Raw genomic sequence first — 17339 nt, forward strand, 5'->3', positions numbered from 1 at the left:
TAGGGAGTGACAGAGAAGGGGAGCATTTGGAGAAGCATGGCTCAGTTAAAAGAAACCAATATGGTTGCTTTCTTCCAATGTGTAAAGTTAAGTCTATCTGAAAACACTTTCATAATACACCCAGCTTTACTAAGTAAATAAACATTTCAAATGCGTGGAAGAGAAATGATTGCCAAGGCAACAAGACTGTGGCAAAGCAACACACTTAACACACAGGAACCTTAATGTGCCTAGAGGCACATGTGCAGGTAGTGAGAGCAAATGTCAGTATGGCCACTGTGGGTCATGGAAGCGCTGCTCCCACTGGGGGAAAGGAATCTATCTGATGCTGAATGTAAGCCGAAGTCTACGGGACATCCACTTGACAGACACAGCAGTGTTTTACAGACACGCACTTATGCAAATGCCTTCCTCACCTCTGGGGTTGTGTGTGAGCATACAGGGAAAGCAGGTCTTGGGTTCTTAACTTCTTGGCAGGTGTGGTATCTTCCCTCTTCTAGGCTGCACTTAACATTTGTATAAGTCTTGTGTACTGAAAAGCTTTCTTTCTCTTTTGGTAAGCAATTGTGTGTATCTAAAGCCAGGTGGTATAATGGCCTCCAAACAGAAGCCCTTTTCCTCTCTGCAATGGCTCCTGCTGAGAGTTTGGATCTGGAGTGGCTTCAGAGGTATGCATGTTAACATCTTGGTCCCCAGGCTGTAGCTGAGAGCCAATTGGACCGTTAGGAGGCGAGGGTTAGGAGAGTGGAGGTTAACAGGATGAAATTAGCCCACTGAGGGCATGCCTTTAAAGGCAGGGACACTGGGCACTTAGCCTCTTCCTGGTTCCCTCTTTGCTTCCCAGGCACATGAGGTGAGCAGCTCCTCCTTCATGCTCCCATGGTGATATTCTCTGAAGCCACAGGACCAAGCACAATAGAGCCAGGGACCACAGACCAACACCTCTGAAACCATGGGCCATTTTCACATAAAGAGTTTTGTGGTAGTTACAGCAAGCTGGACGACATGGCAGCCTTGGGTACTTAATAGGTTTTTGCCTGCTTGTTTCTGAGACAGAATGTTGTTACCTAGCTGGCCTGAAATTCACAATGTGTACCAGGCTGGCCTCAAACTTGTGAGTATCCTTCTGTTTCTACCTCCTGAGTCACAGGCGTGTGTCACCACCCCTGGCTGCAGGATGCTATTTAACACAGGCATTCAACAACAATGAAGCCTCTGTTCCCTGAGCCTGCTCTGTCCTGTGCTGAATGTCGGGAGCTGTTGGGTCACCATGTTTGAGAAATTATGCAGTGACTATAAAGTGATCAAGAGGCACAGATCGGTCCTCACTGCTCACAGGTCCCTGCATTATCTCCACCACTCAGCAAGCTTTTCTTAAGCACACACACTCCCAGGGACCGGCTTAGAGACAAGAGCAGAGGCTCCTGTTGGCCTGTGGGGCTGAGCCAGGGTGGTACATTTGGCTTACCGCGAAGGTCAAGAGAAGAAACTTGTTGAGGAGCACGGGCTTTTCGAGAGCAGCACCAGACTTTATGGCTTCCCAGATCTGCCAGAAGAATGGAAGGCGTTAGGTCAGGCTGCTGGTTGCTCTGTCCAGCCGCTGAGCATCTCAGCACAGCTCTTCCTCCCGTCTAGCCTGCCGCTGCTCTCAGACACTGAAGTGGCTGATTACCTCCTCTCTGCTTATTTCACACTGCCTCTCCACCAGCCTTGCGCCATCATTATCACCTGGTGAGAGCACCTGGCACCTTCCCTCAGGGGCCCTCAGCACAGAGGAGGCAAGTAGACACTCACACCTTTGAGATGCCCATCCACAGGCAAGACAACAATGCACATAAAATAAAATTAAACAAATTATTATTTTTGTAAATGCAGATATGGGAGGAAAATAAGCAACATCACCACCCTGGTAGTGCTGAACCATAGAAGAGTGGACCCCACTTTCCGATGAACTAGCTGAGGGTGGGGTGGGGACTCCAGAAGTCTGAGCCTGGTCAAGGTTAGGATTTTTTTTTCCTTCATGAAGTGAGATCTGATGCAGCTCTTCAGAGTTGCACTCACCATGAGGGAAGTGACCACTGGGACCCACACAGCGAAGACTCATCTCTCATGTTTCATGTTTTTCTGCCATGTTAGTGTGATCACTGTTAGTGTGGCTTCTGTAGAAGCTTCTTTACCAAACTGACTCAGAGAACACACACAATGGGTGCATTTTCCCTCTATTAAAAAAAAACCCTCAAGCTCCCCAGGGCCTCTATGTAATTCGTATATGCTATGTCTGTGACAGACCCCTGCACCTGAGTAGACACAGTGCGCATGCCTGGACCTTAGGAGCTACAACAAGACAGCATGGCTGTGCAGCTAACCTCGTTTGCTGACTGCTCAAGAAGGAGCTTCTTGTCTGCAGTCTTAAAAGCCTCGAGCGTGTTGGTGTTGTGCAGGGTTCCCATGGCCGGGCAGCAGCGCGCAGGCGTGGGGGCACTCCTAGACATGAGAGAAACACAGTTAGCCAGCATGGCTGGGACCCTGAACAAATCGCCCGGTGACAAGTACGCCTGACACCACTGATTGGGTGGGAAGTAGACCAGCAGTTCACTGGTCCCTGCTCAAGCACAAGCAAGCAGACACTGTCTGGAGACCCTTTGTCCCTCCCAGCCCTCAGCTGTCAACCTCCTATTCCTATTCTTCTCAAAGAAAGTTCACATTTATTCTTTCCCAAAGTCAAGGAGGAACTGGCTGAACCAGGAACTGCAAAGGCCCTGAACTCTAACTAGCAGCTCTTTCCCCACTTAAGCCTTATGGAAAACTGATGGTTAGTTCACGTCAACTTGAAACAAGCTAGTCATCCAAGAAAAAAAGGAACCTCGTTTGAAGATTTGTCTCCATTAGATTGGCCTGTAGGGATGTCTATATGGCATTTTCTCCTTGTTGATTGACGTGGGAGGGCTAAGCCTGCTGGGGATGGTGCCACCCTTGGTCATGTGGTCCAAGAAAGCAGGCTGAGCAACCATGGAGAGCAAGCCAGTGATCAGCATTCCTCCATGCCTCTGCTTCTCCTCCTGCCTCCAGGTTCCTGCCCTGACTTCCCTGCACGACAGCACTGCAACTATAAGATGAAACAAAACCTTTCTTCCCCATGCTGCCTTTAGCCATGCTGTTTATCACAGGGAGAGAAAGCACATGTGGACACCTGGGGTCACACAATCACAGCGGAGCAGAATGTGCAGCTCAGGCTACAACTCCTGTGCTGGCTGTGGTCCTCCTGCCTCAGACAGCAGCTCCTGTGCTCCTGGCTAATGCCGAGTATCTCAGCACATTTTTCAAGAATGGCCACACATACCCTGGAAAACAGACAGCTTCTCAGGAGCCAGGACTAAGTCTTTCCCTGTTTGTCCCATCAGACCCGCACTGCACAGCTCTGCACACAGCTGCTGTGTCGTTTGGACCATGGGTAAAATGCAGGATACCCAGATGACTGTTAATCTAGGGCATCAGCCACATGGTTCCACAAAGGCACTGCAGGAAGTGGAGGGATAAAAGTGGAAGAAGATTGATTCTGAACACATCTGCTGGCTATAAGTGATCAGCCTGGATTTTGGATAGTACTGATGTCAAATGAAAATATTCCAGGTGCTGGAGAGAGATGTCTTAGTGGTTAGAAACACTGGCTGCCCTTAGAGAGGATCCAGATTCAGTTCCCAGCACCCACATATTGGCTCTCAACCTCTAACTCCAGTTGTAAGGGATCCATGGCCTCTTCTGATGTCTGTTGGCACTAGGCACACACATACATACATTCATTCAGGCAAAGTACTCATCCACATAAAACAAATAAATCTAAACATTTTTAGAAAGAGCTATTCCTGCAGTTAATGGCTTACTGTTGCTGTCACGTGGGAGGTACACAGAAACTCATCGGCCTGAGGAGAGTAGATGAGCCAGAGACCCAATGTCTTTTGATATCTTTCCATGTGTGGGAACAAAGGAGCTGCAGGGGCCCTGGTGGAAAGATCTCAATCTAGGGCAGGTGAGGAGGGGCCCATGAGTAATGATGGCTCTGCTAAATGCCACAAGCAATCCTTAAATGTCACATCCTGGTGGGGATAGGGGAGAAAGCTGTCAGTGGCAGAGCCTTCCCTTGAGAGATGAGTCATCGTAGGCTGCTCGTCATCACACGTCTCCACTAAAAAGACATTCCTCATCTTTGGCAAGATGAAAAACACTGAAGGCAGTCTTAGAACAGAGAAACCACACAGGGCAAGGACAGAGAAACCACACAGGGTAAGGACAGAGAAACCACACAGGGCAAATTTTAGCCTGGAGAGGAGATGGGGGCAGAGCCTTCGCTCAGCAGGCCACCCACATCAGACAGTTCTACAGAATTAGTGCTGAGGCAGCAGGAAGGAGGCTGGCACGAAGCACAGAGCAAGAAGGAACTTTATCCAACGTGTCCCAATATCCCAGGGGTGCACAGGTTATCACAGAGCCCTGCTCTGAGGGACAGAGTTACTTCCAAGATCACAGACACTGCCAGGATGGCTCCTGGTACCACCAGACACAGACAAGCTACTGAGCACATCTGGCCAGGCTCCCACTGGGAATTACTAGGATTTAGTTTGCTTTGGAAGTTGTAAAAAGAGGGGCTGGAGAGATGGCTTGGCAGGTAAGAACACCTGCTGCTCTAACAAAGGACCCAGCTTTGAGTCCCAGCACCCACAGAGTGGCTCACAAGCACCTGACGCTGCAGTTCCGGGGAATCTGATATCCTCTTCTGGCCTCATGAACACTGCATGCATGTGGTATACATACATACAAGCAAACAGCCACACAGATACATTTTTTTTTTTTAAAGAAAAGAAGGCTCTGAAAGAGAAAAGAAACACTAGCGGGTATCTTATAAAGATATGAACACTAACATTGTTCTGCATTTATGTTATACTTTTAAAATCTGAAATCTGATGAGGACAAACTACATTAATATCTTGAGAGATTTTATAAAAGTAGAGGAGGCCAGGGAGATGGCTCAGAGGATAAGGTACTTGCTGCCAGCACTAACCACCTATGTTCAATCACAGGACTAACATGGTACAAGTAGAGAGAACAGTCTCCTGTAAGTTGTCTTCTGACATCTACATGTGTGTCATGGTACATGCATACTCACATGCATGTACATGCACTCACAATAAACAAAATGTAATTTGAAGTATTTTTTAAAGGGCTAGAATGATGGTTCAACAGTTAAAGTGCACTGGCTACTCTTGTAGAGGACTCAGGTTTGATTCCCAGCACCCACGCAGCAGCTCACACCCATCTGCAACTTCAGTTCCAGAGACCCAATGCCCTCTTCTGTCGTTTATGGGCACTGCACACACGTGGTGCACAGACATACATGCAGGCAAATACTCATGCAAACATACATGCATACATACGTACATACATGTATACATACATACATGCATGCATACATACATGAAATAAATCTTTAAAACAAAGAGGTACTAATATAGAATGATAAAATATTCTCTAATGATGACCCGGAGGGCTTTTATCTGAGCACCAATCAATCTAGATAGAACCAGACATGTGGCAGGCCTTTAAAAGACTAACTTTTCCCCCTAATAAACAATTGTAGCAGCCATTCCTCATTTACAGCATTTAATGGGAGGCACTGCTTCTGTACCAGAGCTTCCTTGGCTGCTCAAAGGCCCACCTGCAGGGAATGCTCACTTCCCGCCCAAAGTAAGCAGGGTTCTTAGGACCCAGCACAAATCAATACTCACATGTCAAAAGCGCTGAACTCCAACGTCAAACGGGTGGGCAGGCCGGCAGAGTCACCTGTGTGGAAGCGGTATCTCATTTCAGTGACAAGCCAGAGTGCAAAGACATCTATTCATATCCTTTTATTTGAAAGTTGAGCCCACAGTGCCCTATCCCAGTCGGCTAACCCATGACATGCAGATACAGGGTCTTGAGAGAGTGACAGGGAGGGACTTGTAACTAATATAAAAAGAATGACCTGGAAATTTACACACACACACACACACCGTGGAAGCTAGCTGAGCAGTGCTTGTTATAATGTCTTGAGTTTTGGGCCTGGACAGATGGCTCAGAGGTTAAGAGCATTGTCTGTTCTTCCAGAGGTCCTGAGTTCAATTCCTAGCAACCACATGGTGGCTCTCAACCATCTATAATGAGACCTGGTGTCCTCTACTGACATGCTGGTATACATGCAAGCAAAAAAAAAAAAAACCACTATACATAATAAATAAATAAATAATAAATAATGGTTTGAGTTTCACCACTCCTCTTTTTTCCTCAAAGAGGGAAATTTTTTAAAATAACTTGGGGCCAAAGTCAAGAACGATCCAAGAAGCTAAAAAGCTGTGGATGTAAACGACAAGCATGCCCCTTTCCAGAGGAGGCTTGTCTAGTGTTCATGAGGCTCTGGGCTCCATCCCCAGTGCGCCAAAGCAATAGTAACATGTGCATAATAAGAGGTGCTACGCCCACAGAGGACACACAGGAACATGGACGGGGTGAGGAGCTGGGAACTGCTTACCATTGTAGTAATAGCCCTTGATGTCCTTGGGAGCCTCGTCCAGGCGGTACTCATTCAACTTCTTCTGAGTCAGTTCGTGCCAGAAGCCAACGTCCAGGGCACTATTAAAGGGGGCGAACTGCAGCTTGGACAGTCCAGGGTCCCCCATGGCCACTGTTCTTATTGGCCTACCAAAACAAACAAAAAAATAGAGCTTAATTCAAGGAAAACACTGGGGTTGGAGAAATGGCTCAGCAGCTAAGAACACTAGTTACTCTTGCAGAGGACTTGGGTTTGGGTTCCAGAACCACACAGTGGCTTACACCTCCTGGACCAGGAGACTCAGTGCTGGCTGTCTTCTAGCCAGTTCCCTCAGCATGTAATAAATAAATAAATCTTCCCTCTAAACAGGCATCCAATGGAGGCTCCGGCATATAGACTCCCTTAAGACACCGCCAATCTTTAAGACCACAGTTGCACCCTGCTGTCTGTTGGTGCACCCAGCCTGGAAGTGTAGTTCAGTCACAGACCTCTGGGGCTGTTCCAACTCCTGGCAATGGAGCTCTGCACCATTTACTCACTTACTTATTTATTATTACTTTTTTGAGACAGGGTCTCTCTACATAGTCCTGGCTGCCCTGAACTTACTACATAGATCAGGATGGCCTTGAACTGAGAGATCCGCCTGTCTCTGCCTCTCAAGTGCTGGAATTAAAGGCATGCATAGCCATGCCCTCGCAGCATCCTTAAAGAGCAGCTTCCTGGCTCTCTCCTAGCCCCCCGCCCCCACCCCCAGCACCATCCACTCTGTCACAGTGAGACTAACACCACAGATCCTTTGGAGAAGGGGAAGCATGTGTGACTTACACTTTAGTGATGAGCTTAGCTTACTTCACTTAAGGTACAGCTTTGAAAAACATCCTAAAGAATTTGTCAAGTTCAGTCTCTTTGTAGGAGTAATCTGCATAAACAACCTTTCTGAAATTAACTTCTTTTGTCTTGCATTGGTGCTGGGCTTGCAACCAGGCTCTCTCCCTGAGCTAGCAAGTACTGGAGCCCTGAACTGCAACCTCAGCTCCACCTCTGACTCCCTGTCTCATCAGAGTCAGCAGAGGACCCACTCCTTGGAGACTGTCACAATCTTACACATCCAAAACCCAAAGTGCCATCAGTCAGGATGTGCCAGCTGAGCCAGAGGGGGTTGTGCACTCTGTCATCCCAACACTAGAAAGATGAGGCAGGAGGAGCAAGGGCTCAAGATCATCTATGGATGCCTAGTGAATCCAAGGCCAATATGGACCACATAAGACCCTGTTAGAAGGAAGGGAAGGAAGGGAAAAGGAAAACAAAAAGAGAGGCAGGCTGGAGAGATGGCTCAGTGGTTAAGAGCACTGTCTGCTCTTCCAGAGGTCCTAGTTCAATTCCCAGCAACCACATGGTGGCTCACACCCATCTCACACTGGGATCTGATGCCTTCTTCTGGCATGTAGATGTATATGAAGAGATAGCACTCATATACATAAAATAAATAAAAAAAGAAGAGAGAGGCAAGAAGGGAGGGACAGAGGACAAGAAAAGCCATCTAGAAGACCATGTGGAACTCTGCCTATCTGAGGTCAGTACTGAGCACTCCAGCTGAGGAGACCGAAGCCCACTGCCCATGGAGCCTGAATTCCTTTAAGATCTCAACTTCTACTTCTTCTTTTCCCCCTCCTCACAGGGTCTGTGCTGGTGTGGGGACTGTTGCATCTCTTAAGTACATGAAAAATTTGAATTCTACATCACATTATGTATCTTAATGCTTTTATTTCTCCACTCAAGTCATCTGCATATGTACCAGAACTCTGACACACCCATGTGCACACCTATGAACTATGTACGTGCACAAGGCTGTGAAAACCCATTTGTACCATGCTTGTAAACCACTCATGTAGACCCTGCATATGCACCACATCAACGAACCACCCATGTGCACCATATACGTGCACCTCACTTTTAGACGCTCCCATCTGGACAGGGAACAAAGCCTGGCAGGAAAGTGCACGTCAGTCTCAGCACTGAGCTCTTGGGAGTTTTCCAAAGGCTTGCACGCACAGCTTCTGCTTGCCATCACACATTTAAAATCCTAATGCTGTCTGCACCAAAGGGAAAATGAAAATCAACTTTAGCAACAATCTTGTTTGCCAAAGAACTGTTTGTGCCTGTGCCTATGCCTGGCTGTGTGTCTATTTAAAGAACCAGTTGGGTTCAGATTCAGCTACCTTTACTTGCTGGATTGTGACCACCAACATGGGCTAACTTACCAATATGGGTCAGGATCATTTGAGTTGACTTGGTTTTCTCCTGCTTACATGCCACACTAGGCAGTACATTTTCACTATGTTTTGTGGCTTCTGGCCAAAAGCACACTCCTTTCCTAGTATTTACTCTTAGCTATACAGGCATGCATTCATATTGGTTTTTACACTCCAGAGCTGACAGTTCCACTTTTAGACAGTCTCTGTGTTTTCTAGAAATAGAAAGAAATGCTATGGATTTCTAGCTATTCTATTCTTAAAGCTAGAAAATTAATTTTATGACAAGAGCTAAATCTAAAGTGTTTTATTTAAAATCTGTTATGAATTAGCTGTCGTCTAAAGGTTAGGTTTTTCTGATGGTTTGTTTTGTTTTGAGACAAGGTCTCACCATGTAGCCTTGGCTGGCCTGGAACTCACTCTGTAGACCAGGATGATTTAAAACTCTTAGAGATCCACCTGCCTCTGCCTCCCAAATGCTGGGATTAAAGTCTTGTGCTACCACACCCCTGTTGAGGTTGACTGTCTTAAATAGGAAAACTTCCCCATGGGAGATGCTTGTAGTCCCAGCACTGGGGATGCTGAGGTGGGAGCCCTGTGGGTTAGAAATGAGCCTGTAGCCCAGGGAGTTCCAGGGCGCTGGAGAAGTCCCTGAGGCCTCACCACTTTCAAAGAAGCTTCTGGTGGCTGGTGGCACCGAGACAGGAAGAATCAGTCACTCTCCTTTGGAGATGTGGCTCTGGAAGGTTGCTTGAGCCTCAGTGGGTGGCCACATACACACACACACACACACACACACACACACACACACACACACACACACAAAACGTGTGCAGATGGGCAGCACTAGTTGGAATCACTTATTATGAACATGAAACAAGGACATGGGGCTAGGAGGGAGATAGTAGGGGCTCTAGCAAAAGCTAGAGGGCGGGTCAACAGGCATTGCACAAATATATGAAACTTCCCCAAAAAACATTATCAAGAAAAAAAGTAAAATAAAAGAACTGCTTCGGACTCAGAGGACTGACCATATATGCATTAGTGTTTAAATAAGTCAGCAAATGTCACAGTGGGTGTGAAAGGTTATTTCCTTAGTGACCAAGCAAAATATGCATCCTCAGCTTTGTAAATAGCATGAGAATACAAGCACCAGCTTGCAGCTGATTAATCATATGTTTTCAACAATGTGCTTTCGTTGTATTTATAATTCCCTTCAGTAACAGCAAGCAAAGCTCCTCACTTCCTATACTGTGATTTACTTACCTCTATTCCAGATCTGGATTAAAAATCAAACTAAACTCAGTACTTAAATTTTTTGCTTTTTATATAAAGTTTAGAAAATTTCTATAGAACAAGCTTTAGAGATGTTTTTAGTTGGGAGAGTTTTAAATATACACAGCTAGCACAACAGTGTCAATTCACCAGGCCTAAAATATTGTCTATTGTAAAGCCTTTATAAATCCCTTTAACGAGCATCTTTAATATTCTATAGAGCAAGGATTCTTAAACCTCTTCTGCTTGCAACCACGGTGCATTTGAGAGAATTTTACACAGCCAGACACAGGTAAATAGTTAAAACTGCCTATCAGGATGGACTGCACACTCAAACTGTGAGCCAAACAGATCTTTTCTTATGAAGGTCGCTTTAGTTGTAATTTGTTGCAGTGACGAGGAAGGTACTAACGCAGAATATTGGTCCCCGAAGTGGGGCCTTTCTATGATAAGCCTGATTGCATGGTTCCTGGGCCTTTGGAATAGAGCTGGGGAATAAATGTGGAAGGTTTGGAACTTTGGGCTTGAAAAGCCCAAGACGGCTGTAAACAGAGTTTAGTGGATGTTTTGGTGAGAGTTTGGAACACCAGAATGCCAAGAGATGCAGGAGTTTGGGAAACCAGTGTGACATGATGTGCATGTGCAGTGGAGGCCAAGCTTATAAGGTTTCAGGAGGAAAAGCTAGTTGAAAAGTGCTCCACAGCTCATTCGTGTTGCACTCTGGCAAAGAATCGGGCTGCATTTTGCCTGTGCCCTGAGAACTTGAGTGAAGCTGCACTGAAAAGCAATGCACTAATGACACGCTAGCACTCAGGCCATGCTACAGTCACCACGCACTGCTCTTATCCAAATCTACAGGGGCAGGGGAAGGAAACTATTGTTTTAGAGCATGCTATGTGGTAGAGAAAGGAGGGAGGTTAAATTTGCCCACCAAGAGGGTACAGAGAATCAGTTGTAACCGTTAAAGATATTAGCATCATTAAACAGAAACCCTGTGTTCTGAACCAGGACACACACACTCCTGAGGGCTCCAACTTGTGAAAATACAAACTCACTTGAGAGGCTAAGGTGCTCCGTGCTCTTAGCAAGGCCCTGGGAAGTGTTTCCTGGGGACACAGCACAGAGGGGTGGCTGTGACTGTGGTCACGGTGGCCAGTCCAGCAGCTTGAAGAACTTGAAAGCTGGTTTTACAAGCATGAAAAACGCAATGGTTAGGGGGTTCATGGAGGCTTGTGCCAAGGTTCTCGAAGGTCCCCGAGGCCAAGCAAGTAAAGGTGAGGCAGTAAAGGTGAGTCCTAATTTACAGTGGGGACAGCAGGGTGTTGGAGATGCTCACTGCGAGGTATACGAAGGATGAGAGCCAATCCACAAAGACAAAAAAGACCTAAGCCTTTCAGGGCCCAGATGACTCCATTATGAGCTCCAGACAGCAGACATGGAGCTGCAGGAGTTCAGCTTCAAGCATGCTGGGCTTCAATCTCGTTTCTGTCTGATCTTTCTCACTGTGCCTCCATGCCTCCCTTCTGGACTAGAGATGCTGACTGTGCCATCAGGTATTGGCGATATGTAACTTAAAAAAAAAAAAAAAAAAAAAAAGATCCTACAGTTAAGAGCCTGTCTTGAGACTCAGAAGAGATTTTGGACTTTGAACTTTTGAACAGGCTTAGGCTATTGAAGGCCATAGGAACCTCTTAAGGTGGATGGAATGCAGGATGATGTCCATGGGTCTATAAGGACAACAGGTAGATGGTTATAGCTTAAAAGCGATATGTTTGGGTCTGGGGCTGACAAGAGGTAGGTTTGTGATGGCTAATACTGACTGTCAGCTAACGGGACCAAGAGTCCCTTAGGAGACCAGCCTCTGTGCACACCCGTGAGGGGGCTTCCAGCCTGGGCTTATGGAGATGAGGACCTCCACCTAAGCATGGGTGGCCCCAGCCCATGGGTTGGAATCCTGGACTCGACAAGCGGGGAACTGAGCTGAGCACCAGCACTTATTCTCTCTCCGCTCTCTGACTGTGGAGACCATGTAACCAGCAGCCTCATGCCTCGTGCCAGGGTTTCCCTGCCATGATCACATCCTGGAACCACGTCCTGGAACAATGAGTCGGGACACACCCTTCCTTTCCTCCTTCAGTTGTTCTATGATATTCTGTCACAGCAATGGGAAACGTGCAACAGATATGTAATATGTATAGAAATCTTTTGGAATACATGTACTTTTACCATTTATTAGACGAGAACAAACTAGAATACTAAGATTTATCTTTAATTATGTATATGTGTCTATGTGGGAGAATACACACTTGAGTACAGGTACCCATGGAGGCTACAGGAGGGTGTTGGATCCCTTGGAACTGGAGTCACAGGTGGCTGCTGGGAAACTAACTCAGGTCCTTGGCAAGACCAACTCGTGTTCTTAACCCTTGAGCCATCTCTCCAGCCCTTAAGGCAATTTTTGTTTGTTTGTTGTTTTTTATGATGCACTAGGCTGAATCTGCCAGGCACAAATAAAAGCAACACCCATGAAGCCTTTCTACTTATGTGTTAGAGCTGCCTGCATTTAAACAGAATCCTGAAGAGATTTATTTTTAGCACAGAATGAAAAGCAGGATTTCTTGGTCTTCAAGGTAAGTAAAGACTCATCTTTTGACCTATTAAGAACGTTTTCAATGATAACCGAGAAACAAATATAAAACAGGTTTTATTGCACTGCAGCACTAGCCTGTGTCCAACATTTCATACAAGATGTAAAATGTAGCATTTGGTATTCTCTATGCAATTCATACTGAAGACTCCTGTTTGGGAGGGTAAGGATGTGCCTTGACTGCAAGATGAGGTATAATTTACAGGAATTATCCAATATGAGACATTTTAGATAACAAGGAGACATTCACTTCAGTAGTGTCTACAGTCAAAGGGCGTTTACACTGTGAGGAAAGATGCTGCTCAGTAAACTCAGGACACTGAGGCTGTTAGTAGAGATGAGTCTGGATATGAAATAAAAAGGCCTAGTGTCCATGCTCCCTAGTAACCCTCAGGCTCTGTGACCACAATGAACAAGCCAAATAATTTTATTTACTATTTAAAGATTCAAGGGTTGGATAGATGGCTCAGAGTTCCAATTCTAGCACCCCTGTAATTAATTGGTTTACAACTGCAGTTTAGGGGACCCAATGCCTTTTTCTGGCCTCCACAGTCACCTGTATTTATATGGCACAGAAACAGACAGATAGCACAAATATAAATAAATAATAAAACATTTAAGAAGACAGCTTTCCTATCACACAGAGGTGCTTTGCACAATTTTTCTGCCAAGGCTTCTGAGACAGTTTCTCCACTTTTTTGGGGTTCTAGAAGCAGAAGTAAGGAGTGCTGACAAGAGCCTGTACAACAGAACATACCTGTGTCTGCCTATCAAGGACTAAGACTGCAGGGAAAGGCCCCAAGTGTCAGGCTAGGCCACAGGAAAGCCTGGTGGAAGAGCAGGGTGCCAGGGAGCTTGGACAGGCTGAGTGCAGAGGATGCTAGGGAAAGAGTCCAAGCAAAAGGGACAGAGGATTGGCTTCTGTAGGCATGCAAGGAGACCGGCCATCCCACTGTGGAGCACGGGGCAAGTGCAGCAGGCACAAAGCTGACTGGTTCCTAGTACCAGTCCACAAAAGGTGTGGAATAGGCTGAAGAGTCCTGGATGGAGCTAGCAGCAGATACACACAGAGTACCACACACCTGCAGCAGCAAAGGACTACAAACGAGGAAGTCAGTTGAGAAGCTGGATGTGGACAGAGCTCAGTCAGTAGGAGGAGACTTCTTATCTAGCATGCATGTGGCCCTGGGCCCATCCCCACTGCAAACAAACAAACAAACAAACAAAAAAGGGCTATGAACTGATGAAGAACTGAATAGGGCAGAAGATAAGAGAACAGAAAAGAGGAGTTTTCCCTGGGGACACTTAGGAAAGGTGACCAAACTTGGTTCACTTGTTGACTTCAAGGACTGGCAGGGCGGAGGCTGTGGTGCAGTGAACAGAATACATACTTTGAAGTGTGAGACCTGTATCGCCTGGCACCGCCCAAACAAAACGGAAAGAGCAGGGATAGAAAGTCCTGTGGGTACCAGGAAGCTGACCTCAAGAGGCCTGGGATACAAACACAGGGCAGGTATTTCAACAGAGGACAATGATTGACAAGAGAACCAAGAGGAAGGTGACCCAGAGAGATGAGAAGTGTGGGCCACCAGACTCGTGAGGGGCACGGCGACTTCTGTCAGACCTTGGAGGTGTTTTCCTCCAAGGACTTTAAAAGCTTTGGGACTTTGATCTGAGTTGAATTTTTTTTAAAGATTTATTATTATTATTATTATTATTATTATTATTATTATTATTATTATTATTAGTGTGTGTGTGTGTGTGTGTGTGTGTGTGTGTGTGTGTGTGTGTGCCTGAGTGTACATCTACATACCATGTTTGTACAGTGCCCTTGGAGGCCAGAGAAGGGTGCTAGATCGCCTGGAACAGGAGTTACAGACAGTTGTGAGCCACAATTTGGACGCTTGGAATTGAACCTTAAATGCCCAGTGTTCTTAAATACTGAGCCATCATCTCCCTGGGTTCATGTTTGTACAGAATTAGACAAACTCTACATGTGCTCCTGTCTTCTACATGCCAATGCCCAGTTCTCCCAGTGCCATTTATGAGAGAGACTGTCTTTTCCCCCAATATGTGAACTTGGTGCCTTTTTCTGGAATCAACTGGCTACAACTGCATGCATTCATTTCTGGGTTCCTATATTTTATTCCATTGGTCTACATGACTGTTTTTGCATCAATACATCATGCTGTTTTTGCTACTACAACTATGTACTACAGCGTGAGTATGTGTAAAACATATTAGAAAGGGTCTCATTGTGTAGCCCTGGCTGGACTGGAACTCTAGGTAGATCAGGCTAGCCTTGTACTCACAGTTTTCTGCCTCCTGAGCGCTGGAATTAAAGGTGTACACTACCATGTCCAGCTTCTATAGTATATTTTGAAATTAGGTACTGGGGTGACCCCAGCATTGTTTTTTTAAAAATATATTTATTTATTATTGTATATACAGCAGCGTTTCACCTGAATGTCAGAAGAGGGCATCAGATCACATTATAGATGGTTGTGATCCACCATGTGGTTGCTGGGAATTGAACTCAGGACCTCTGGAAGAGCAGACAGTGCTCTTAACTCCTGAGGCATCTCTCCAGCCATGCTTTTTAACTCAGGATTATTCTGACTCTATGGGGTCTTTTGTTTCCACATAAAGTTTTTTTTTTACAGCACATGGACCATACCCAGCTTCGTTCATATGTGTTTTAGGATTTTTCTCTAGTTTCATGAAGAATATAATCTGTATTTTATTAGCAACTGTAGCCAATGTAAACACTGCTCCAGTAGTGTGGCCATTTAAAAACAGTATTAATTATCCTGACTTGTGGACATGAGAAGTCTTTTCATCATCAAGTGTCAATTTCTTTAGTGTTCTAGTTTTCACTGTAGAAGTCTTTCACCTCTTCAGCTGGGTTTTTTCCAGGTTTTATTTTGTTTTGAGCAATGACAGTGGTTGTTTTCTTTCATTTCTGTCTCGGTGAGTTCATTACTGGCACACAGAAAAGCTAATGATTTTTCAACATTGATTTTGTACCCAGCTCTCTTGCTGGATTTGTTTATGGGTTCTAAGAGTCTTGGCGGAGTCATGAGGGTTTCTAAGAACAGACTCCTGCCATCTGCAATCAGGGATAATTGGACTTCTCCCTTCCTGTATACACTCCTTTCTTTCCCTCCATGGCTGTTCTGTCTAAAATTCAAAGTACCAAATAAGCTAAGAATTCAGACACCTTCATCTTTCCTGTCCTCTGAGGCTGCCAGCCCCTGCTCCCTCAGCCTGACAGTGGTCCTGGGCTGCCCGATCCCACCTTCACCAGTCTGAGGTGCACTAGCTGTGTCCACTCTCCTAGGCTTTCAGTTGGGAGGGTATACTGAGTTTTATATGCCATTTTCTGCATTGATCGAGACGATGGTTCAGAGTTTATCCTTGGGAGCCGACATATAGGGTCACAACAACTTAAACAGCATCCTCATGGAAAGAGGGGTCTACAGAACAGGAGAACTTGGAGTTCATGCATCTGACAGAGGCTTCATTGTGCAGAATGCATGACAATGTCAGTACAACCAACAAGAAAAGAACAAGTTATCCAACCACTGAATGGGCAAACAAGCTAAACAGACAATTCTCCACAAAGTATGACAGCCATATCTATAAAAGCATATGTTCAACATCTTTGGCCATAAGGGAAATGCAAATTAAAAAAAAACACATTGAGATTCTATCTCACTTGAGTCAGAATAGCTGACGATCAAAAATTAATAATCACCATAGCAGCAACACATGCTGGTAAGGACTTAGGGAAAAGGAACCCTGTACATTATTGGTAGAAATAAAAAATAGTTTAGCCATTATGGAAAACAGTACAGGGTCCCTCAAAAAACTAAAATGCTAACTAGCAAGTAACTGAGTATTGTAGACTATTGATCCCACTGTGATCCCTGAGATTGTGAACTGTAAAAACCTGTCTTTTGTTTGGCATGGTTGAGCTCTAACACACACCTTTAGTCCAAAAACATTCTGTTTCTTGTAAACAGGTGAATAAGGTGTTGTTCAGCCAGCCCCCCACACACCTTTAATCCAAGAGCTTTCTGTACACAGGATTTAATAAAGGTAACCCTAGGTCAAAAGGTGGAGCAAGAAACCGGCTGACAAGGAGTAAAGAGTAGGAGGGACTTTGAGTTGAGGGGTATTTAAGACAGCGTGTGGAAGTAGAAGGAGTTCTTGGGCCTTTAGCTTTTAGCTCTTGAGCTCTTTAGCTTCTTGGAATTTAGCTTTTTGGGCCTTTTCCATCAGGCGTGAGCTGAGTAGGAAGGTCAGCTGGATGCTTTCCAGAGCCTCTCTGAGCTACAGGTTTTCACCCCAGCATCTGGCTCCTGAGTCTTTATTAGTAAAATAGAGTATTTGGGATTTTTAATTAAAGCAACAACTGAGCTATATTGTTCTTGGGGCATACACCAAAGGGCTCTAAGGCCTTATATGCAGGAGACGTTAGCATGGCCATACTTATCACAACATTACACATCCGTCAGTCTCTGGAATCTGCCTAGGGACACATCAGCAGATGAACAGATAAAGAAGAATAGTATATATATAC

At 45.5% G+C, this 17339-nt stretch overlaps 1 protein-coding gene across 2 annotated transcripts in view; it reads right to left on the reverse strand.

The window, feature by feature from the left end:
• Positions 1-17339, reverse strand: part of ATG7 (autophagy related 7) — a 220959-nt gene that overhangs the window by 183099 nt on the left and 20521 nt on the right. For both annotated transcript variants that reach the window (XM_084765218.1, XM_084765217.1), the window contains exons 2-5: positions 6560-6726; positions 5781-5835; positions 2367-2484; positions 1469-1546 (exon numbers count right to left, since the gene is read on the reverse strand). In XM_084765218.1, coding sequence (XP_084621344.1) covers positions 1469-1546; positions 2367-2484; positions 5781-5835; positions 6560-6707 — 399 coding nt within the window. In that variant the 5' untranslated portion in view covers positions 6708-6726. The remainder of the gene's footprint in view (positions 1-1468; positions 1547-2366; positions 2485-5780; positions 5836-6559; positions 6727-17339) is intronic.

Source organism: Acomys minous (assembly GCF_964271855.1).
Source record: "Acomys minous genome assembly, chromosome: 17".
NCBI classification, from domain to species: domain Eukaryota; kingdom Metazoa; phylum Chordata; class Mammalia; order Rodentia; family Muridae; genus Acomys; species Acomys minous.